At 44.4% G+C, this 25068-nt stretch overlaps 1 protein-coding gene and 1 pseudogene across 1 annotated transcript in view; one reads left to right on the top strand and one right to left on the bottom strand.

The window, feature by feature from the left end:
* The window catches only part of SIN3A (SIN3 transcription regulator family member A), a 63816-nt gene that overhangs the window by 9038 nt on the left and 29710 nt on the right, over nt 1-25068 (top strand). The window contains exons 2-9 of the mRNA XM_056128722.1: nt 6225-6446; nt 9621-9797; nt 15696-15802; nt 16578-16860; nt 18423-18674; nt 19756-19908; nt 20041-20199; nt 23232-23321. Coding sequence (XP_055984697.1) covers nt 6258-6446; nt 9621-9797; nt 15696-15802; nt 16578-16860; nt 18423-18674; nt 19756-19908; nt 20041-20199; nt 23232-23321 — 1410 coding nt within the window. The 5' untranslated portion in view covers nt 6225-6257. The remainder of the gene's footprint in view (nt 1-6224; nt 6447-9620; nt 9798-15695; nt 15803-16577; nt 16861-18422; nt 18675-19755; nt 19909-20040; nt 20200-23231; nt 23322-25068) is intronic.
* Nucleotides 19152-19234, bottom strand: LOC130036896 (uncharacterized; annotated as a pseudogene).

Here is a 25068-nt window from a genome sequence, read left to right on the forward strand (position 1 = left end):
ATTCGCCTTGCACACGGCCGACCCGGGTTCAATTCCCAGCATCCCATATGGTCCCCTGAGCACCGCCAGGAGTGACTCCTGAGTGCAGAGCCAGGAGTAACCCCTGTACATCGCAGGGTGTGACCCAGAAAGCAAAAAAAAGAATATTCATTGAAGTAAACTGAATAACTAATGATTTTTTGTGGCATGCTAAGTACCAATGAGAGAATAGCTCCAGAGGATGTAGCACTGGAGCACTGTCCTCCCGTTGTTCATCGATTTGCTCGGGCGGGCCCAGTAACGTCTCCATCATGAGACTTGTTGTTACTGTGTTTGGCATGTTGAATACGTCACGGGTAGCTTGCCCGGCTCTCCGAGAGGGGCGGAGGAATCAAACCCAGTAGGCCCATGCCCATGCGGCCGCGTGCAAGGCAAACGCCCTACCCGCAGAGGATGTTAAAAAAAAAAAATCAATAAAGAAAGTTAAAATTTTGTCTAACTGAAGATTATGTCAAGGCCTGTGTTCTGACTGAAACTTTAGTAGAGCGAGTATCTTATATATGGGAAGTCCTGGGTTCAGTCCCCAGCATGGCTCCCTCCTTCCCCACCCCCACACTCCCCATCCCCAGACAACCATAGCCTCAGCAACCAAAGTCTCTATCAATAGAAAATCAGGAGCCACTGAATGTTAACTAAATTTCAAGAAGTATCAGTGCTTATCTTGTTTGTTTGTTTCTGTTTGTTTCTTTTTGGGGCCCCACTCAGAAATGCTCAGGGATTAGTCCTGACTGTGCTCAGGGGTTACGTGGGCTCAGAGGATCTTACGGAGTTTCGGGGATAGAACCCAGGCCTTCTTTCATACAAGGCAAGCAACCACTCCGCTCACTGTACAATCACTCCGACCTTGTTGCTTTCCTATCTTAAAGGCTTTCAGAGTAGGGCAGTTTGTCTCAAATATTTGAGCTTATGTTGAATGAAATTACTTTGTTCTCTACATTTAATCTAGTGTGTGAATTAATGTTAAGTGATATGGTTCCCCAATACCTTCTAGGAGTAAGCCCTCAGCACTGCTCGAAGGCCCACTAGGGAACTAGGAAATTGATTTTTATTTTTCTTGTTCTAAACAGAATAAGAAAGCCTTTGTTTTGCCTTTTTAGTATTAAATTTGCTCTGCATGTCTATCCTACTCTAGAAGACTCCTGAAATATCAGAATTGCCTTACTCAGCTTGTTTTGTTTGGGAATTTATCATTTGCATAAAGTTTTGAAACTGTGTTCATCTTTTTATGAAAACTATGGCCAGGTATTTGCCCCCCATTCTGCTGGGGATCAAACCCAAGCCTCATATATGTAAGGCAAATTGTTTTTACCCTGGAACCACATTTCTGGCCCTCTGGAGGACTTCCTATCCCTTGAAGTGATGGTGCTGCTTTCTCTTCTTCCTCCTTTTCTTGTTCTTCTCCTCCTCTTCCAGTTCTCCTTAAACTGTAAAAATTCTGAAACCTGCCACATCTGCAGTAGGTTGACACTGTGGTGGCAGATGAACATGTCAGCTCAAAACAGGACTTGAAAGTAGCTTTGTGCCTGACTCTTGGACTGTGATGATACTTCATGTTCTGAACTACTTCTCTGTTGGCAGAATACTTTGTCCAGAGTTTTACTGTGTATAGGTCCTGTAGGAGAGAATCTAGCCAGTGGTCCTTTAGCTAATTGTGTGACCTTGAACAAAACACTGAATATCTTTGAGTATCAGCTTCCCTCTAAAGAGGGGGCCTTGGGTCTCTGCATCGGACCAGGACTCAGAGGAACACTAGATGACTGATAACAGACATATGTAGAATTCTTGGTTACTGTGAGACTGGAAATTTTGGCAGTCATGTTCCCTGTGGAGGCATAACACTTAAGAATTATGTGTGGGCTGAAGGGGCAAATTTTGTCAATAGCTGTTTATTGCCTGTATGTCTAGTACTGTACCATTTAAATTTCATGCGGTATATTCTCTATGGGCCCGAGTATTCGATATGCCAGACACAGTAACAACAAAGTCTCCAATGGAGATGTTACTGGGCCCGCTCGAGCAAATCGACGATCAACGGGAGGGCCTTTACCTTTACTTATTCTCTATGGGGCCAGAGCGATAGCATAGAGGGTAGGGCGTTTGCCTTGCACTCTGCCGACCCGGGTTCGATTCCTTCGCCCCTCTCGGAGAGCCCCACCAGCTTCCGAGAGTATCCCGCCTGCACGGCAGAGCCTGGCAAGCTCCCCGTGACGTATTTGGTATGCCAAAAACAGTAACAAGTCTCACAATGGAGATGTTACTGGTGCCCGCTTGAGCAACTCGATATTCTCTGTGTCCAAATTCATCCCGAACTTTCAACTGAAATATTTACCTTCTCTGTGGTGTCTTTCCAAGTGCACAAATTCCTTTATTTCTTTCCAAATTTATATTATTTGTACCACTTGTTGGACTAGTTTGAATTGTTAGTTTTCCCTCTCAAGATTTTAAATTTTCAAATACACAATAAAGTTGATAGGTCACATATTTGCTGTCTAAATTTCACCCTTTTTTTGTAGTCTTGTTAAATTGCATGTTAATTGTATCTTGTTTAATCATATCTTAATTTAAATGTGCCCATCCCTCTACCTATTAATCTAGACCAATTCCTTGACATATGTCAAAGTGAATTGCAGAATTTACATTTTCACCTAAGTACCTGGCATGCCGTGGTTTTCTGTTTCTGAGTTACTAATTTGGCTTTTGGTTACAGAGATCAATCTCAAGTGAGTTTAAGCAACCATAAGTTTTAAATCAGTAGAATCCAAACCAACCTTGGTTTTGGTCATGGGTATACCTAGCAGCACAAAAATCCTTACCACTTTAACTCAGTTCATTCTTTTGGGGTTTTCTTTGTTTGTTTTTGGCTTTTGGGGTCACCCTTGGTGCTGCTGGGGATCAAACTCGAATGGGCCTAGGGCAAGGCAGGTGCCCTACCTGCTATACTATCATAACTCCAGCCTCTTGGTTCACTTTTCAGTCCCATTTTCTTATCCCAGATAGGTGGAGGTTGAGTTCAGTCACTTCCGATGGCTCTTAAGTATCAAGTAGCAGGTGTAGATCTTTATTTCTCGTCTCTCACTAAGTCTTAAAAGTTTGGAAGTATTGGGTTAAATATGCTACTTTATGATAGAAAAGTTTAGAAAAGCCAGTCGCGACACTTTAAATTCCTTCATTCGGCATCTGTCAGAGTTTGTGTTCAACTTCAGTTAACTGAGCAACGCATATCAATGTAAATTTGAGAAACATAATCTTTTGATCTAAAGTTACAGCCAGCAATATTTGTTGCTTGAAGGCAGGAATGATAGCACAGGGGCTAAGGTCTTTGCTTTGTACACAGCTAACCCGGGTTCAATCCCCAGAACCACACGTGGTACCTGAGACCCATTAGGAGTAAACCCCAAGTACTTGTAGGGTATGGTCCAAAAAAAAAAAAAGAACATTTATGGTCTTAGATTTACTAAAAGAAATGGTTGGCTTGCAGGTGACATTGTGCTATTTGTCAGAATGTATCTTAGCTTGTGGGGTGTGAGGAAAAACCCACAACATGATTTTGTGGCTGAGGGTTAAAATACCAAGCAGGGGGCTGTAGTGAGAGCACAGTGGGTATGACGTTTGCCTTGCACGGCTGACCCAGGTTCGATTCCCAGCATATCCCGTATGGTCCCCTGAGCACCGCCAGGAGTAACCCCTGTGCATGGCCAGGTGTGACCCAGAAAGAAAAAGGAAAAAAAAAAGGCCAAGCAGGTTAAGGATGACCGTGAACAGAGAGGAGGTGAAGCAGCCTTGGGGATGCCTTATGAGAACTGCGTGTCCCTGAGGATGTGTATGCCCCCAGGAAAGAAAGACAGGGATGGCTGGACTTAGAAATAAGGGGAAGACTTCACCTTTTTTCCCCAGTTTACAAGGGTGGGGAAGATCAGCACAGGAACTATATAAGGCCCCTGAAATCCTGTGGTCTGACCCTGGTAAATGCCAGACAGACACCTGTGCTTCTCAACAGGTCCCCAGGCCCTTCTGCCTGTATTGTATGTCCCACAAATGGTCTCAGAAATAGTCCCATGACCATGGTCAAAAAAGTTTCTGCCTCTGGTATGTAGTCTTCATCTTAACTTGACATAGTAGGTGACGTCTACTGCTAGGGTATTTTGTTGGTTTGTAATGGGGCCAACATGGGTTCAAGGCTCGTTCTGTGCTTAAAGGTCATTCCTGGCAGTGCTAAGAGACTTTGGTGCCAGGGGCCAAAGCTGGGTCAGCTTCATGCAAGCAAGTGCCCTACCTACTGTACCATCTCTCTGGCCCTATTAGTGTTTTTGATACTATATGTTATTGTAGAGACACTGGTGGGTAGGGCATTTGCCTTGCACGTGGCTGGCCGACCTGAGTTTGATTCCTTCGCCCCTCTTGGAGAAGCAAGCTACCAAGAGTACCTCGCCCACACAGCAAAGCCTGACAAGCTCCCCGTGACGTATTCGATATGCCAAACACAGTAACAAGTCTCACAATGTTACTGGGCCCGCTCGGTCAAGTTGATGAACAACGGGAGGACAGTGAGTGTTTATGTGATTTTTAGTACCGGATATGGAACACAGGGCCTTATGTGCAGCACATTCTCCATTCTGAGCTATGTCCCTGTTCTGTTTTTTGGCTTTAATTATTATCATGGGGAACGATGTCCTTTTTTTCCCCCCTCCTCAGACTACACGTGATGCTCAGGGGATTGCGGTACCCAGGGATCGTGCACACAGAACATGCACTCTAGCCCCTTGGAGTCGTCTCCTTGGCCCCAGAAGTGATTATTATTTTTATATATTTTACTCAAGGAATACTCCTGGCTCAGGGTTCCTGGGTCACTTCTGGCAGTGTGACTGGGACCATATGTGGTACCTGGAATCAAACTGGGGTCAACTGCATGCAAGGCAAGTGCCTTAACCTCAGTACCATTTCTCTGCCCTTGAAGCATGCTTTTTTCAACGATAAGCATGTGTTAGTGATACCAGTGTTGGGATTGGATTTCTCACCTAGTATTAATTGACTTTCTGTGTTCTGCAAGAAAGTTTCACTTATGGAGGGATTATGAAGCTAATGGATTCTGGAATGCTAGAGTCCAGGAAAAAAAGCTTTCGGGTATGTTCCAAACTTTTTTTATAACTGGAGAAACGTGAGGAATTTGTTGTTATCTACGTAGCTCCACAAATTGCAAAGTCTCCTGCCCCGGTGTTCTTTCCTTGATAACTTTTTAATTGTTGAAGTAATTGTTACTTAATATTTAGACTATAGCAGAGGATGTGGCTCAGTGGTAGAGCACTTGACTTGCAAGCATGTGTGAGGTTTTCTATTAGTTTCCAACACAACCCCAAAAAAAAAACACTAAGACTACAGTTATTTTTTCATTTTTCATCATCCTGTTATTCGTCGATTGCCTCGAGCAGGCCCCAGTAACGTCTCTTTCATCCTAGCCCTGAGACTATATTCAAAGCTATTTAGGAGAATGAGACCCATCATTGTTACTGGTATTTGGCATATTTGGTGCGCCACGGGGAGTTTGCCAGACTCTGCCCTGTGGGGAGAGACTACAGTTATAGGCTTTTTTTTTCTAGTTACAGGTTTTGAGAAGAATAAGAAACACCAGAATATTTTTGTAGCATGTGAATATGTAAATAATATTAGAATGGTGACTTTTTAAGAATACTAGTAAATGAAGAAAAGAAAGATGTGTTTGTGATGGATTTTGTTTTTTTGGACAACATCTAGCTGTGCTCAGGCATTACTCTGTGGGACTTCAGGGATCTTATGTGGTGCTGGGATTTAACCTGGGTCAGCAGTGTGTAATACAGATGCCTTACCGGCTGTTCTCTCTCGCGTTCTCGCTCTCTCCTCTCTCTCTCTCTCTAGTCCCTCCCGCTCTCTCTCCCTCGTTTGTTTTTGTAATTGAAGTAATTTTGAGGCTCTGTAATTTCAAATTAATTAAAACTGAAATTTGTCTGCGAGTTTGGTATCTTGTTCACTGAGGATGCATATGCCCCGCATCAGCTGCTTGAATGAACAGCAGAGTGACCATCTCTTTCAATGAGTAGGTCTTCTGCCAGTTCTGGACTTGGTCTTACACAGATTTGGGTAACCAGTCTTCAGTCGTACACGCCATACTGGAATGAGGATGGGTTTACATGTCATTGCTTTGGGTTTTGCAGGTTTTATAGTGTATCTCTGAGCATGAACGCAGAATGAAGCGCCGTTTGGATGACCAGGAGTCACCGGTGTATGCAGCCCAGCAGCGTCGGATTCCTGGCAGCACTGAGACTTTCCCTCACCAGCATCGGGTGCTCGCCCCCGCCCCTCCTGTATATGAAGCAGTATCTGAGACCATGCAGTCAGCCACAGGCATTCAGTACTCGGTGACCCCCAGCTATCAGGTGAGCCAGGGCCTACCAGGGACAAGGCGGGACATAAGAGATACAGTCTGGTTATTCTTTTTTTTTTTTTTTCTTGTTGGGTCACACCCGGCGATGCACAGGGGTTACTCCTGGCTCATGCACTCAGGAATCACTCCTGGCGGTGCTCAGGGGACCATATGGGATGCTGGGAATCGAACCCGGCTTGGCCGCGTGCAAAGCAAACACCCTACCCGCTGTGCTATCGCTCCAGCCCCATTGAAATAATTTCTAAGGTTCTTTCAGGAATAAACTCAAACTTCCTGGAACTATGTATTTTCTCTAAAGGATGGTTGAAGGGAATTTTCATTCTATATGGAGACCTTTTTTCTCTTTTGCTTTTTGGGTCCCACCTGGCAATGCACAGGGGTTACTCCTGGCTCATGCACTCAGGAATTACTCCTGGCGGTGCTCAGGGGACCATATGGGATGTTGGGAATCGAACCCGGGTCAGCCACGTGCAAGGCAAACGCCCTACCCGCTGTGCTATGTCTCCAGCCCTGATACAGTCTGGTTAAAAGCAGTTGTTGCTAAGCGTTCGTTTGAATATAAAGAGGAACATGGCGGGTGGGAGAGTTAGTACAGTAGGAAGACGCTTGCCTTGCCACCTGCTGCGTTTGATCCCCAGCTCCCATGTGGTACCATGAGCTTACAAGAAGTGGCATACCCCACCCCCCAAATAAAGAGAATTATAAGGGGTATGTGTACCAGTGGACACTTAAATATTTTGTCTGTTTGGTTTTTGAGCCACACCTCTCTGTGCTCAGGAATCATCCTTGGCCCTGCTTGGGGACCTTGTAGGTGCCAGGGATTGAGCCTGGTTTGGCCACATACAGGCAGGTGCCTTCCCCACTGTACTCTCTCCAGCCCCGACACTTGTATATTTACTATACACACTTTTACTTGAGTATTTTTGATTGAATTAGGGCGTTAACACCTAGTGGAGCTGCTCAGGGGCTCTTTTGATGTTTGGGGCTCGTTCCAGCCCAGGACCATGTGGTGCTGAGGACCAGACCCAGCCCCCTTGAATGCAGGGCCTGTGCTCCAGCTGGTCAGCTATTTTCCCAGTCCCATGGAGGTGGTTTTTTTTTTCTTTTTTTAAATGTTGCTGTTACCTTTGAGGTCACTCGACCCTCTTTTCACCCCTTTTCCTTTGCTGTCCTTTGAGAGGTGGCCACTAACCTGAACTTGGTGGTTATCATTCCCTTGACTTTTGAATCAATTTTGTTTATCTCTCTAAACAATAAAATTACTCAGTTTGGTCTTTATTTCTCCATACTTCCATTAAGGGGCTCTCGACTCTTCCCAGCGTTCTGCTGTTATACAGAAGCTGTTGTAGGTGTTCTGAGGTGTTTCACTAGCGCAGTTGTCACTCACACGGCAGTCTGTGTCAGACTAAGTTTAAATCAACTTTGGTTTTTTGGATCTAAGAGAGTTTTGCTGTGGTGAACATAGGAAGGAGCTGAATTAAACTGTGCTTACTAGTGAAGTAAGTAGCTGGTTTCTATTCTAGAGCAAACTCACTGTTACAGATTAGCAGATTTGAGAGCGTTTAGGGTAGTTTCTTGAGAATCTCGGAATCAGATTGCTGGGTTATAGGATGTGTACCTCTTCCGCTTTAGCAGGCAGTATCAAATTGGTTTCCAAAAATGCACCAGTTTATATTCTTACTAACACTAGATGCTCCCGTTATTACACATTCTGACCAAGAATGATCACTCCTCTGTTTACTCTGTTTTGTAAATGTGGAAGAAATGTAATTTCTTTTGCTCTTTTTCATAAGAAAGCATCTTCATTGTCTTTTACTGATGATATGATGGTACCAGGGAGATGGTTCAAGGGCTGGAGCATAAACATTGCATGTGGAAACTCCAAATTCAACCCGTAACACCACATGGTCTCCTGAACACCTCCAGAAGCCCCAGATACTGCGGGGGCGGCATGGGTCGTCACCAGCACAGTGTGGCGTGACCAGCATGGCATCCTTGACCCTGACATTGAACTTCTGGCCTGTCCAGTTAGTAGGCCTCCTGGGCGTGACTTAAGACGCCTCTCTTCCTCTCCTGACTTAACTGCACTAGAGTTAGGGCTGTGTGTGGCTCACAGCGCAACACTTGCTCTTACCTGGGAGGGGCTGGGCTTGATCCCTGGTACCTCTTAAACAATCAAAATAACTATTGGTCGGTCTGAACCATTTATTTAACTGGATTGGAAAGGCCTTGGTCAGTTTAACTTACAGTGACATTGAAGAAAGTATGGCTGGTACTGGAAATATAAATTGGTGTACTTTTGAGCAGTTTGACTGCTCGTGTAAAGTTCTTTAGTTGTTCGTGATTCCATCAAGGGTCTGTAGCGATTGCTCAAGAGCTGAGTGTTCTTTACATGCTGGGGCCTGGATTTGTACCCTGGTACCACATGATAATTGGAGCACTGCTGGAAGCGGCCAACAAGCACAGAGTCAGGAGTAGCCCCTGAGCCCCACCAGGTATGTCTCCCACCCCCAAGCCCAAACAAGAGTGAAAATGAGAATAGGAGAAGAGGGAAATCCAGATGAAGTACGAAATGGTGACTCTAGCCAGAGCTGTGGTACAGCGGGTAGGGCTCTTGCTTTGCACGTGAGCAGCCAACCTGGTTTCAAACCCCAGCATCTATGCAGTGCCCCCAAACCTGCCAGGAGTGATCCCTGAGTTCAGACGCGGGAGGAAGCCCTGAGCGCTGCCAGGTATGGCCCCAAAACAGAAACAAATGAAACGGTGATTCTTAGTCACTTTTCCTCTGGGTTCCTCACCCTCTTATTAGAGGTTTTTTGGGGAGGGGGCGGGGGGAGTTGGAGTCTCTCTGGTTTTGTTTTTTGGGTGTTTTTTTTTAGGGGTGAGGAGGGCTTTATCCTGCTCTGCGCAGTGCTTATTTCTTGCTCTGCACTCCGAACTCACACTCCTGGCGATGCTCAGGGGACCTCACGGGATGACAGGATGGAACCTCGGATGGCTGTGTGCAGGACAAATATGCTGCCTGTTGGAATGTCTCCAGTTCCCAGGAAGTTGGGTTTTCTGTCTATCTTTGTGTGTGTTCAGCGATAGGCATGCACGGCTTTAGACCTGTTTGGACAGAATGCATAACCGTGAGGGTTTTTTGTCTGTATTTTGCCCACTGCAGGTTTCAGCTGTGCCACAGAGCTCTGGCAGTCACGGGCCCACCATCGCCGCGGTGCATAGCAGCCATCACCACCCGACAGCCGTGCAGCCCCATGGAGGCCAGGTGGTCCAGGGTCACGCTCATCCTGCCCCACCGGTGGCACCAGTGCAGGGACAGCAGCAGTTTCAGAGACTCAAGGTGGTGTTTCTTTTCTTTTCTTCCATCATGAAGCTGCTCTCTGAGCAGGAAACATTGGTGGCAGCCTGTGGGTAGTGGTATTGCAACTTTTAACAAACGAGGGGTTTTACTTCTTGAATCACAGGAAGTCTTACTTTGTTTAAGTTTTGAAACTTAGATTTCTCTTCTCAGCGCCAGTGCCTGATCCGAAGAATAGTTGATGACGTGTTTGTGGAATTCAGTAACATGTCATGGTTGAGGGACTGGATATTTTTGTTTCTGCTTTTGGACCACACCTGGCATTGCTCAGGGGTTACTCCTGGCTTTGCACTCAGGAAATACTCCTGACTTACTAGGTGGGATGCTGGAGATGGGGGATCCAGATTGAACCCCAGGCAAACACCCTACCCAAATGCCCCACTGCCCTGTGGCTGTTCTATGACTCACACTCCAAGGGACTGTTACTTGTTTGTTTGTTTGTTTTTAGGCCATATTTGGCTGTGACCAGGGCTTACTCATGACTGCCCTCGTGGATTACTCCTGGTGGGCTTGGGAGACCACATGGGCGCTGGGAATAGAACCCAAGTTAGCTGTACACAAGGCAAATACCCTACCTGCTGCATAGTTGCTCCATCCCCGGGGGACTGTTACTTTGATATGAAATAATGTCTATTAGGGGATGCCTCCTTTGGAACACATAGTTGTTAAGGTTTTTGGTGTTTGTTTTTTGTTAGCTACAAAATTTTATTTTCTAGTGGACATAAGAATATGAGGTATGTATCATTAATCTCAGTACGTATGATGTGCTGCATTAAGTTCACTAAAATCCATTCTGTCGACAGTGTCACCCTGCAGTTGACTCCTGGTTTACCTCGTGCTCTTCCTTCCATTCGCAGAATTCCATAATTGACATATACAGCCTGTCCTTTTGAGGCATCACATCTAAATGGTTGAAAGATAATGGCATTATATGGATGGGGTTGCATTATTTTTGCCAAACTATAACCTGTTTTTTCTCTCTCGTGTTTTGCTTTTGTTCCTTATGTGACCATTGGGTTGGTGTATTTGCCTCGTTGCCTGGCAGTGCATTTTCCTCTGCAGACAGATGCATTCTGGTTGTGTCATGATGAGCGTAGATAGTCATTCTATATGGTTTTCATGGGGGATCATTCAGACATGCTCAGCATGCAGACTTTGCTCAGTGTCACTCTGTCAGGCCTGTTCTGGTATACATTACTGGAATGATAGGACACCTCTCTTTTTCCCTAATTCACATATCATGTTCCATACCAGCGATGTTCAGGACTTATTCCTGACTCTGAGCTCAGGGACCACTCCTGATGGGGCTCAGGGGACAGATTAAGGGATTGAACCTGGATTAGCCACATGCAAGGCAAGTGCCCTGCTTGCTGTACTATCATCTCCCAGGTCCCTCATACTGTCACTTTTAAAGTGACACAGAATTCCTACCAAGTGAAAACTCAGGTTGTATTTCAATTACAAATAAAAGTTTGGGGGTAGAGAGATAGTACAGCAGATAGGGCACTTGATTTGCATGTGGTCAGACCGATCCCTGGCATCCTGTATGATCCAGTGCAGAGCCAGAGTAATCCCTGAGCACAGCCTGATGTGGCCCAAAAACCAAAAAAGTAAGATTACTGCAAAGCCTGAGTGGTAGTCTAGGGGTTAAGGCAGTTGCCTTGCACACAGCCTATGTAGGTTAGATCTGGCACGTGTGTGGTTCCCTGAGCAGTGCTGGGTGTTATGAGGTGGATTGAGGGACCTGGGGAGAAGATGATTTTTCGTCTTTCAGGGCCACATTTCAGAACTTTATTTTTTCAGAGACAAGTGCATTACCCACTGTACTTTATGCTTGGCCCTAGCCCAACTTCCTAATTAATTGCTTTTTTTGTTTGTCTTTTGGGCCTCACTCAGGACTTACTGAGGGTTTACTCCTGGCTCTGCACTCGGGTCGGACCATACGGGATTCTGGGGATGAACTGGGTCTGCTGCATAAAAAACAAACACCCTACCTGCCGTACTACCCCTCCAGTCCCTTTATTCCTGTTTATGTTCCTGTAACTGAATTGGCCTGCATTTTCAGGTCCCTCATTCTTAGGACACTGTGGCTTCTTTTGGGGGAACCTTTATAAAGTTGGGGAAGGCTGTAATTGTGAATGAAGGCTAATGTTTATGTCTGAGGATGGGCTATAGGGTTGAGATTCAGGCATCTATGGCGTGTTGGAGCTTGTGTTCCCAGCTAACACCTCTGCTCACTTGAGTGTTAATTTCCAATGTATGTGGTCCAAGTTTCCATTTTTCTAATTTTACCCCCATATAAAATTGAAAGTCAAGTATGGGAAATTAAAAAAAGCTCTAAAAAAGATCTTTCTTCGGTCAAGCCACCCTAATTCTATGAACTAGCTTGCAGTTATTCACACTACACTCTTAAGGGCAGACTCCCTTTGCTTTCATTGATAGGAGTTCTCAGGAACTCGTTTGATGCTGACCTAAGGAAATTCAGTGCTCCATAAACTGTAAAGCATACCAAAGATAAAGATAGCTGTAGAGAGGATTGTTGTAAAATTTACTGTATGTTAGCCTTAAGTAATTAAGAATTTACTCCATGAAGCATAATCTTTAGAGAGAATCACAGACTGGGGCCTGAGAGATGGTACAGCGGTGGGTAGAGCGCTTGCCTTGCACCCAGCCAAGTCCCAGGTTCAATCTTGGGTACCCTTTGTGGTCCCCCACGTCTGCCGGGAATGATCCCTGAGTGCAGAGCCAGGAGTTAGCTAAGGATGGCTTCAAAACAAAAAAAATTAAAAGATAGAATAAATTACTTAGGTCTGAAACATCACTCTAGGCTCTGTCTTTTGGAAAATTTGTATAAGCTTTTCATTTGTTTCCTCACAGCATTTTTACTCTGCTTGTAGCGGCGGCTGTTAACAAAATACATTATTTCTATAAACTTAGCACTTCACCAAGCTCTGAAGCTATTTTTTAATTGTGACTTTTATTCATATTAATACTATAGCTCTTAGTGCTGTAATTTTGCAAGAAATGATAAATTTTCTCTAAAACTAACAAGAAGAACCTTGTGTTTTGAGCTTTATTCAACTACCCTATCAAAAGCACAGCACCCGTTTTATTCTGATTGCTCATGGCACTCCTGGGTTTAAGTGTATGGATTGTTCTTTGTTTTATAGAAGCTGCCAGGGAAGCAGGAGAGGGTTTTGGAGTTGGTTCTGGAGTGAGTCACAGGTAGAACCAGGACTTCTTTCTCTGTTCTCTTTAATTATGAGCTCTTCTGATTCTTGAACACAGTAACTTGTCGAATTTTCTTCTAACTAGGAAAGATAAAATACGTTCTTGTTCCTCCACGTAATTCAATCCAGTATTCACACATTGCCATTTTTGGATCAGTCTTAAGATGATTTTCTAAGCATTTCAGTCAATTTCGGTAAATCATTTATATGTTCAGTGAGAATGCCCAGGTTATTTTAATATCAGCATTGTCGATGTGCTTTCTTTTTGTCCCTGGCAGATTGATGACAAGATTTGAGTTATTTGGAGCATATTTGGTGTGATGTACTTATTTAATGCCAGGAAAACAGATATTTGGCACTTACTTATAAGGTTCTTTTTACAGTTATCTCCCCTACAACATTGTAAATGTTGGGAGGTTTGGGTCCTTAGTAATAAATGTCTTTTGAACTCCTCCCCTACCTCTGGGTGTGAATCTGTTAATAAATAAATGCCAAATAAATAAATGCTTGTTGAAGTGACTGGGAAAATTGAAATTGATTCTAGGATCGTCCCAAGCCCTTCCTTAAACTGCAGCTTCTGAAGGACTCGTTTCAAATCTTTGTTACTGTTAATATATATGGAATAATTAATGAGTCTTCCCCAACTTAACCCACCAATTTTTTGGGGGGGGGGTCACACCCGGCGGTGCACAGGGGTTACTCCTGGCTCATGCCCTCAGGAATCACTCCTGGCGGTGTTCGGGAGACCATATGGGATGCTGGGAATCGAACCCGGGTTGGCTGCGTGCAAGGCAAACACCCTACCCGCTGTGCTATCACTCCAGCCCCCCCTCCATCAAATAATTTTAAGCAGGAATAGTGTATTTATTTTTGGGTTGGGGGCCACACCCAGATGTGCTCAGGGCTTACTCCTGGCTCAGGGATCACTCCTAATGGCAAAAAGGGGTACCATACGTAGCACCAGAAGTCAAAACTGGGTTTGGTGCAAGCAAGACATGCACCTTACCTCCTGTACTATCTCTCTGACCTGGAATATATTACTTTAATATTGGATGGAGGGTGGGGTACTCTACTTTTTTACTGGTCCATACCTGGTAGTGTTCAGGTCTTATTCCTGGCTCTCTGCTCGGGAGTCATTCAAGATACCATGTGTGGTGCCAGGGATCTAACCCATCTCAGCCTATTTACTATCTCTAGCACAGAATACTTTTGAAAAGCAAGGAAACCTGTTTACATCTGTGCTCTGGTGAGCCGGAAGTATTCTGATTAACAACCAATAGAAGTTTGTGGAACTCTTGAAATTGTACTTAATGGCTTATTTGAACATAATACCACTGCACTGTCCTCCTGTTGTTCATCGATTTGCTTGAGGGGGCACCATTAACGTCTCCATTGTGAGATTTGTTACTGTTTTTGGCATATTGAATTTTTGGCCTTACCCACATGTCTAAGTATAGAGGAAAATTCTAGGAGTTTCCTTGGATGTCTCGTGAATAAAACTCAAGTTGTTTATATCAGACTCATAACTTCCTATCTCTTTAAAACTTTATCCTTGTGAGTACTCAATTTTCCAATTTAGTGAATACATCCTCTTCCTTATCTCCCATACCTACTAGGTCCCCAAATTCTTTTTCCTAAAACCTATTCGATATTCTTACTATGGTGACCACTAACTCAAACCCCTGTTATTTGTACAAAGTGGCCTTATAGCTTAAATGGTCTTCCAGTCATTTTTCAGTCTCTGCTGTTCTTGTATGCCTGTACCAGATTGGGTTATGGTTTGTTTTTGTTTATTTGTGGGCCACCCCCAGGGATGCTTAGAGCTTACTCTTGACTGCTCAGGGATCACTCTTAGCTGATTAAGGGGAGCATATAAGTGCCAGGGATCAAATATGCATTGGTCACATTCAGGGCAAGCTCCATTCTCACTGTGCAGTTTCTTCTAAATAGCTTTTTAACAGGATTTACAAGGCTGTTTCTGCTTATATTTCCACTTCATCTCTTGTTTCTCTTCCAGCATTTTCCAGATAACCGGATGGTGTCCTGTCTGCGATTTTGCCCGTGCTGCTTTCTCTGTCTTCATGAATTTTCACTGGGCTAACTTTTGTACTCATCCTTAGGGCTTGGTTCAGACAGCACTTTTTAAGGAGTTCTTCCCTTTCTGTTCACATATGTTGTCTGTCCCCTGCTACCCCCAGGATTATGAGGGAGGTCATGAATAGTACCCTTCCCACGTGTTCTCTGGGCATTCAGTGATAACTCATTTCACTCACAATGTTATTGTGGTTATGATTTCCAGCTCAGGGTAAGCAAACTGTGAAAGGGAAATGTAGCTTTATCGAAGCCTTAGTTCCTCACTTTGGGCATGGTGTCACGTGATCTAGATTAGGAGGTCTAATATGTGAACAGAGAAGCAAATGACGTATAATCTCTTCTTTATGTATCATTTTCTTCTAACTTACTCAAGGTAAGGCTACAGATTTTATGAATTGGTTTTTATTTTAAGCTTGAATTCATTCTTCCTAGTTTTTAATCGGTCCATGTGTATTTACTACATTTTTCTATTGACTGTGTAAGTTTTACTTCAGTATCGATTTTTATTTATTGGTTCATTTTATCATTATAACCTTGAGATTTATCTCTGCCTCAGGTGGAGGATGCACTGTCCTATCTGGACCAGGTGAAGCTGCAGTTTGGTAGTCAACCTCAGGTCTACAATGATTTCCTTGACATCATGAAAGAATTCAAATCCCAGAGGTAAAGTTAAATGTGACTGACCTCAAGTTTTTTGCTTGGGATGTTGATTTTTGGAGGTAGGATGTAGCTTATTCTTAACCACTGAGCAACAAAGGATATCTCTGTTAGGCATTTAATTGTTAGGGTCAAGCTTTTATTGTGTTGCTGCAACTGATGAAATTTACTGGCCTTAAACACCTTTTCTCTATGTATATATATATATGCATTGTGTCTTGCTTGGGAATTTTAGTTTTAATTTACTATCTTGAGTCTCTACTTGTTAAATGTATAATCTGTCCAAAATTACGATCAAGCTAGATGGCCTGAGGTTTATGTATTAGTTTTGTAATAGACACAGTTTTAGTTTTTTTATACAGAGTATATACACAGTATAATACACAGTAATATACACAGTATAGACACTGTAGCACTGTCCTCCCATTGTTCATCGATTTGCTCTGGCCAGCACCAGTTATGTCTCCATTGTGAGACTTGTTACTGTTTTTGGCAAATCTAATAGCCACGGAGACTTTGCTAGGCTCTGCCGTGAGGGCAGGATACTCTTGGTAGCTTGCCGGGCTTCCCGAGAGGGAGGAATCGAACCCAGGTCGGCTGCGTGCAAGGCAAACGCCCTACCCACTGTGCTGTTGCTCCAGCTCACGTGTTAGTTTTGTAATATACACAGTATTAGTTTTTATCTGGTCTCTTGTTTTTAAAAAACCTAGTGGAATGTGAATCACATTTTTTCCTAGGCTGTTTTTATCAAGCTTGCCCCTCTCTTTTCTTTCTAAATCAGCATTGACACTCCAGGAGTGATTAGTCGTGTATCTCAGCTGTTTAAAGGCCATCCTGACCTGATTATGGGCTTCAACACCTTCCTGCCCCCTGGCTACAAGATTGAGGTGCAGACGAATGACATGGTGAATGTGACGACTCCTGGCCAGGTCCACCAGATCCCCCCCCATGGCATCCAGCCCCAGCCTCAGCCCCCACCTCAGCATCCTTCGCAGCCTTCAGCCCAGTCCGCCCCAGCTCCTGCCCAGCCAGCTCCTCAGCCCCCACCTGCCAAAGCCAGCAAGGTGAGCATTTGCGAAAATCGCAGGACATAAAATGGAGCCTTCGAAATCATCCTCTGTTGACATTTCTCTTTAGCAGTATGCTTAGATCAAGCAGGCGATAGTGATTAGAGAACAGACAGTCACCATACTTGTGTCACAGAACGACTCTCATGCATGTCTCTTCTCTCTCTGAGAAGGGATCGGGAGTGTTTGGGCCACAGCTGGTGGTGCTCCGAGGAGTCACTCCTGACGTTGCTCTGGGACCCTGTGCAGGGCCAAGGAAGGTGCCTTAACTGGTGTGCTGTCTCTTTGGTCCTCCTTCATTGCATCTTTTCATGCCTGTTTCAGTGAACACATCAGCAGCCTACAGAGATCACTTTGTCTCCAAAGTTCTACTTGATAATAAACCCACAAGCATTCCAACATTTGGTGATTTTATAGTATAATACTTTGATGGCACAGGGAGAAATCGTCTTGCTATTAAAGAGAATGCTACTGACCAGACACGAACATCATTTTACAAAAGCTGCTCAGTTATCAGGGTGGATCATACTAAATTAAGCGGAAGATCCTGTTGGTGGTGGTAGTGATGGTGGTTGGGTGTTGTTGAGCTAGAACTGTAGTCCCATAGAGTTGCCTCTAGCTATTTAGTTTAATTTTATAATAAATTTAGTTTTTCAGGTGTTTTAATATCCTTACATGGCTAGTGACTTTTGTATAGAACCATAGCAAATAAAGAACATTTCCATCATTAGAGAGTATTCAGTTACATTTCCATCATTAGTATTCAGATACACAGTCCTAGATGCCAAAATTTTTTTAAAATACCATGCCCGTACCATAAAATCTTTAAAAAAAAAAATTCTTTTATCAAAGGGGCCCTGCTCAGAGGTGCTGTGGGAGGAGGCGCCTCAGGGCTGCTCTTGCTGCTGCTGACTTTGGGGCCTGAGGGTGGGAGGAATTGAACTTGGGAGCTCCCGTGGGAAGTGTGTCCCTACAACGTGAACTATCTCTTGGCTTTCATAAACTTATACGTGAAGTTTCTGCAACAACTGATCTATCTTTTTTTGTACTAGAGATCCATTCAGAAAGAACTCCACCCCCCCCACACCATCCCCCATTTCTACCTGTTGAGCTAATGAGCTTAAAAATTAAAGTTTTGCCTACAAGGCCAGAAAGAACAGTGCACGGGTTAAGGTGACTTCTGTGCATGTGGCTGACCTCAGATCCCCAGTCTCTAGGAATGATCCCTGAACATAGGGCCAGGAATAAGCTCTGAGTGCGTCCCACTCTTCCCCCACCCAAAAAAAAAAAAAAAAGATTTAGCCTAAAATTGAACATGTCTCCACTTTTCAGATATGTTTGGAAAATTTAAGACTGAAATGTTTGTTTTTGAACATGTGATTTCTTTGATTTTCTTAACCATACTCAATGTGATGACACTTGGGCTAATAAAATGGTCTGCTCAGAGGGATTAAGGATTTCTGTCCATTAGAATGCTTTTTTCTCTTTAGTTTGGGTTTTCTTTCCTATATCAAACCATCTGTGTTCTTCTAGAGAATAAAGACTTTTTTCCTTTATAGCCTTCCCAGCTACAAGCACATACTCCAGCCAGTCAGCAGACGCCCCCACTCCCGCCATACGCATCCCCTCGTTCTCCACCTGTCCAGCCTCATACTCCAGTGACAATCTCATTGGGAACGGCCCCATCCTTGCAGAACAATCAGCCTGTGGAGTTTAATCATGCCATCAACTATGTTAATAAAATTAAGAACAGGTTCCAGGGCCAACCAGACATCTACAAAGCATTCCTGGAGATTTTGCACACCTATCAGGTGAGAAAGTTGCTTTTTTAATCCATCTTAACTAGTTCATCTCCCCTCTGAGATGTTCTCCCAAGAACAACTTGAAATTCTAACTGGACCTATCCATTTTTGAAGCTAGCCTACAATGTTAAAGCCAGTTTGGTTTGCCTGACTGTAGCAGCCAGACTGGATGTTTCGTTACTGACTTGTGAAAGGAGTGCTTGTTCATCTGGGATAATTAGAGGATGATTCATGAAGCGTATATGGTCTAAAGGAAGAAGTTTAATGTTTTATCAGTTGGTAATAGTCCCCTGAGCGTTCACATATTCTGTCCCGGTTTTATTACTTTTAGTGATGCATGAAAGTCTTTATTGGAACTTATTTAGAAAGACGTGAGGGGAGAAAAAGGGAGAAGAATATGTCCAAGAGAAAACACACAGGCAAGCAAAGAAACAGACAAGCAAGTGAAATACGTGTTCCACAAACACGGGCTTGAAGAGCAAGCCTATTTTTTTTTTCAGGTTCTCTACATGATCAGAGAAACTTCTCTAGTAACATACTATAGAATTGATCCCTGAAAGTACAGTCTTACCTATTTATTTTCTTAAAGGAATTATTAGCTACCATCTTCTACTCCTTTATCAATTCAGTGATTTCTTTGTTTCATTTCATTTTTGGAGGATTCTGGGGTATTGGGTGTGTACCAAGCAGTGCTCAGGGGGCCTGGGCCAGTGGGGCCAGCAGTTCAGTCAGGGGCCCCGAGGTTGTCCTGCTTGGGCTTGCAATACCAGGGATTAGCCAGGCCACTCTGGCAGTGCTCGAAGGTCTCCAGGGCTGCACATGGGATGCTTGGAGTACCATGTGACATCAGAGTGGACCTAGGGTCCACTACATGTAGGGCATGCGCCCTAACCCCTGTACTTTCTCTCCAGTCTCTACTTTCATGACTTAAGCTTACAGTCAAATCGGTGCAAAGAACATAGACCTCCTTCTTGAAGAGTAGTTCAGATAGAGCTTAGCCCTCATTATCACCCAAACAGTGTAAAGTGACTATTCAGGAAGAGACCTTCTACTCTGAACTCTTGCATTTATAATTTCCTTTTCCTATCAGAAAGAACAGCGGAATGCCAAGGAAGCCGGAGGAAATTATACTCCGGCATTGACTGAGCAGGAGGTGTACGCCCAGGTGGCTCGTCTTTTTAAAAATCAGGAAGATTTGTTGTCAGAGTTTGGGCAGTTTCTACCAGATGCCAACAGTTCTGTGGTAAGTTGAACTTAGAAGGACTCTGCTATTCAAAATTTTGTTAACTTAGGAAGCTGGGATCAGAGGGGGACTTTTTCTAAATACTCCATTGCTTTGTTAAGAGATTTGATCTCTTTCATGTGTCTTAATTAGCTTTTAAGCAAGACAACTGCTGAGAAGGTTGATTCTGTAAGAAATGACCATGGAGGCACTGTGAAGAAGCCCCAGCTGAACAACAAGCCACAGAGGCCGAGCCAGAATGGCTGCCAGATCCGCAGACACTCGGGAACGGGGACCACCCCCCCAGTGAAGGTGAGCGGAGTAGAGGCTGCCCTTTCGGGCTCTGACCAGCAACTCAACAAAGACTTAACTGAATTCTATGTTTTTTTTTTGGGGGGGGGCCACACCCAGTGTTGCTAAGGGGTTACTTCTGGCTCCCTGGCTCTGCACTCAGGAATTACTCCTGGCAGTGCTCGGGGGACCATATGGGTTGCTGGGATTCGAACCTGGGTTGGCTGCGTGCAAGGCACATTCCCTACCCACGTGCTAATAGTGTGTTTAAAATTATTTCAAAAGTAAGTTAGTGGTCTCTGAGTCTCTCCTGTGAATAAAGTGCAAGGCCTGTGGTTTAGATACCTGTCCTGCCTAAGGTTCTTTGTTGCCTTTTTTCTTTTAAGAGATCACAGTCACGGTCCTCCGGTTGTTCATCGATTTGCTCGAGCGGGCCCAGTAACGTTGTGAGACTTGTTACTGTGTTTGGCATATCGAATACGTCAGGGGGAGCTTGCCGGGCTCTCCGAGAGGGGCAGAGGAATCGAACTCGGGTCGGCCATGCTGGCTGCGTGCAAGGCAGACGCCCTGCCCGCTGTGCTATCGCTCCAGCCCTAACTTTTTAATAATAAATCCAATTAAGTGTTTTTCCTTTCTCTTATAAAATGAAAACAGCGCATCATGCTTTAAAAAACAACAAATCAGTCTCGGGGCTGGAGTAATAGTACAGCGGGGAGGGCGTTTGCCTTGCACGCGGCCAACCCGGGTTTGATTCCCAGCATCCCATGGTCCCCCGAACACCACCAGGAGTAATTCCTGAGCAAAAAAGTCAGGAGTAACCCCTGTGCATTGCCGGGTGTGATCCAAAAACAAACAAAAACAAAAATCAGTCTCCAAAGTAGGACCTTTTGAGGCATAACAGGGAAATTTTTTATTGTAGTTGATGACTTGTCACATAATGCTGCGTGTTAGAGTAAGTCCTGGTGCTATACCTGCAGAGAACTCTAAGCCCTGTCTCCTGCTGTAGCGAAACTGTGCTGGGCACAGGCTCAGTGTGTTACGAAGCTCTCCAGTGCATCCTGAAGTACTATACCAGCGGAAGGAACAGAAGTGTTGGCAGAGATTAAAGGAATAACAAATGCTAGTGAAATTTCTAATAGTAAGAGGTGACTGGTGAACAACTAACTACCAGGAATGCCAGATTTGGTGTTATTTTTCAAGGACTGTGTTTTAATGTTCGTAATAGGTTTAATTTTCTTTGCGGGGCAGGGGTGGGGTCGTCCTGGGCCACACGTGGTTGTGCTCAGGGCTAACTTGGCTCAGCACTCCATGCTCAACTTTGTGTGGGGCTCAGGGATCATGTATGGTGCCTGCAATTGAACCTGGGTCTGTTGTGTGTAAATGCCCAAGTACTCGCTTTCCAGTCTTTCGGCTTAACTCTCAAGTGGCGAGATCACCTCTTGAAAATTAAATCTAGAGACCCACAGCGAGCTCAGCGGGAAAAGGGCTTGCCTTGCAAGCCTTGGGCTGGTGAGGCCTTGAGCATCCATGTCCAAGACTGCCCCCCGGGCCTGAGTACTGGTAAAGAGTGCCAGAGCCACACCCCCACATATTCTGCTGCACCTCAGCCAAGCTGGCATGAACTCAGCTGCATTGCTCAGTTAATTGCACGGATAACCAGAATCAGATCAAATAGGCCCCACTTTTGAAGTGTTCTCCTCCCACACTGATGGCCCACAGGTGGAAACACTGTTGGGGGAGTAGTGTACCCTTCCTATTTCCTCCCCACCTCCCGCGGTGGTGCGTGTGAGCAGAGGCGATGGCTCCCGAGAGAGTGTACTCTGAGGTGGCAAAGGCAAATTGTGCTGCGTCTCCCAAGGTTCGTGTATTTTTTTCATAGGTAGTTGAGAAATGACTTTATAAAAAAGTAACTTCTTGCCTTATGCTCTAGCCTATTTATTCTCTTGGAAAGAGCGTTCTTAGATTGTCTGAGTGGCAGTTGCTCTCAAGATCGTTTGATCTTTTGTTAGGAGAATTAAGTTGTCTTTCTCTCTCTCTCTCTCTCTCTCTCTCTCTCTCTCTATATATATATATATATATATATATAGACATATACATATATTTCAGTTCCTCCGCCCCTCTCAGAAAGCCCGGCAAGCTACCGAGAGCATCTCGCCCGTACGGCAAAGCCTGGCAAGCTACCCGTGATGTATTCTATATGCCAAAAAAAAGTAACAAAAAGTCTCACAATGAAGACGTTACTGGGCCCGCTCGAGCAAATCGATGAACAACGGGGTGACAGTGACAGTGATACACATATATACATAAATGTATATTTCTTAAACCCTTGAGTCAAAAATGGGGTTTAGGGCCGAGAAAGGTAGTTTAGCAGGCCGAGCAAATGCTTTGCATGCAGGAGACTTGGGTTTGATTCTCCAGCACCACATCCTCTGTACAGTCACTGCTGGGAATAGCCTCCACTCACTACAGGGTGTATCCCCCCAAAATGTTTTTAAGAGGTCGGTTTTTTAGCCACTTTGTGCTCTGATATCTTATACCTTCACAGCTAAGTGCAAGTGAGATAAGGCAGAAAACTTAGGTTTCAAATAAACTTTCTGACCCACAGAAAAATGCTGGGCATATTCTAATATACTAATGCTGTTTATAATGACCATTTATAGAGAGACTTTTGGGAATAGAACGATCTGTGCAACTCTAGTAGAAAAAATTAGAAGGCAAATTGAAATAGAAAAGATTCATGCAAAGTAACTTGCAAAGTAAGTTTTGTGACTTATAACTTGATTCTCATTTGTGCAAATTACTTTTTCTCTTTTGGTTTTTGGGCCATATTTGGCAGCACTCAGGACCTACTTCTGGATCTATGCTTAGGGATCACTCCCAGTGGGGCTTGGAGGACTATATGAGTGCCAGGGATCAAACCCAGGTTGGACACTTGCAAGGCCTCTCGTTTGTGCAAATTTTTAATTAGCATATCAGTGGTTGAGCACAGATGAAAATAAATTCCAGGAAATACATTCTTTGAATTTATCTTTTTTTTTTCCCCTTTTTCACAGAAGAAACCCAAATTGATCGGCCTAAAGGATTCTTCCATGGCCGATGCCAGCAAGCATGGTGTAGGAACGGAATCATTATTTTTTGATAAGGTAAGTAATAAATGAACTGGATTTTATATGGACTGTAAATGCCCAAAGGAAAAAAAAAACCACCACCCTGAAGATTTCATCAGTAAAATTTTGTTTGAAAGGTGTCAGGGTTATTAGGACTTCTGTTTTTAGACGTATTTTCTGATTTCTGAGTCCTTTCAATATGTTGCATCTCTTACCACAGTTAGAGAGAAATAATAGCAAGATCTGCTTCAGTCTTGTGCAGTGGTTTGCTGCAGAGTACTTCGCTTTCGATGGTGGAAGGCCGTATTTTCAAAACGTGTGATGGCTGGGGCTATGGCTCTGGTTTTGGAGCTCCCTCTAGTCAATCCCCAGGTTTGTACAGGGCTGATTGTTAATCCCCACACTGAATTGTTGAGACTTGGTAGAATGTAGGATATTCCGATCGGCTGTGATACTTACTTGTGCCGTCACATAGAAAGGTTTGTGGGGATTGATTTGCTGGCCGAGCTTCCAGATGATTGTAATGAGCAGTCAGTTGAGCCTGCTGGCGTAAACTCCGTTCTGTGGTACTTGAGTTTCACTCTCCACCTGTGTCTTACTTCCTCCTTGAGGTCAACTTGATGAATGTTTCTTTCATTGGAGTAACTGGTCAGCTGTTGAACCTCTCAGTGGCAGGAGCCAACCTAGATTGGTGCGGCGATGTACCCTGCCTTGCGCCTCTTGGTTCTTGCTAAAAAGGGCAAATGATTTAGAATCTCGGTGTTGCTGCCTCCTGCTCTCTCTGGAGCCTGCTGTGCTCTGTGAGTGCTCCTGCAAAATAACCAGGCTCGGGGCTCTGATCTGAACTGTTTCTGAGGGCTGCTTGGCATTTGGTTCTTCTAAAATGGGGCTGGGGGTGGTTGGACCACACCAAGTGGTGCTCGGGGGCCGCTCCGGCTCTGCTCAGGGAACCGTTTGTGGTGCCAGGGATTGAAGCAGGATGGCTACATATCTGGCAAGTGCCTGAAACCCTGCTGGGTCTCTCCAGTTCCGAAGTTGTTTTAAGAGTGATGGGCCGCTCTCTCTTCTCTCTCTCTGTCTCTCCTCCCCCGCCTCTCCCTATCTTTGAAATACGAACTATGTTAAGATGAAATGTCTGGAAAAGTTGCTTTAAAATTGAGTGGTTTAAAGGAAATGGCATAGACTTTATATGATCAAGCTGAGTCCTTAGGGTTCATTAAACTTCTGTTTGCTTTTGTTTCTGTTTAAAAGCTAAAAAGTGCACATGGTTTATGCTACAAAAAAATTCAGTGTCTTTTATGTTTGACTCTGAAAGTCTTCTCGACGGCGGATATGTTGTTAAGGAAAGTGTATGAGCCTGGGGAAGGGTCGCTTTGGTTCTTTTGTCGGTTCGTTTTTCCCTTCCACGCCCGTTTGTGCTCAGGGGCTGTTCCTGCTTCGGTGCTTTGTGTGAGGGGACTGTGCTGTGCTGGGATGGAAGCTGAGCTGCCTGCCGAGTGAGGTTAGCCTTTGAGCGATCTCTCTGGCCCCAAAATTGTTTGTTTGTTTGTTTAAAAAAAAAAACAGTTTGGGGACTGTCTGCAGTTTCCACTGAAGGACCACAATGCCAAATACTTTTGAAACTGGAAGTTCAGATTTCTCATCTAGTCTAGCCAGGTTAGTTTTGCTTTGTCTGGGCCATTCAACATTTCTAGTATTTGGATATTAAAAATGTTCAATATTGGGGCTGGAGCAATAGCACAGTGGGTAGGGCGTTTGCCTTGCACGCAGCGAACCCGGGTTC

This window comes from Sorex fumeus, unplaced genomic scaffold, assembly GCF_029834395.1.
Source record: "Sorex fumeus unplaced genomic scaffold, SorFum_2.1 ptg000067l, whole genome shotgun sequence".
In the NCBI taxonomy this organism is placed as follows: domain Eukaryota; kingdom Metazoa; phylum Chordata; class Mammalia; order Eulipotyphla; family Soricidae; genus Sorex; species Sorex fumeus.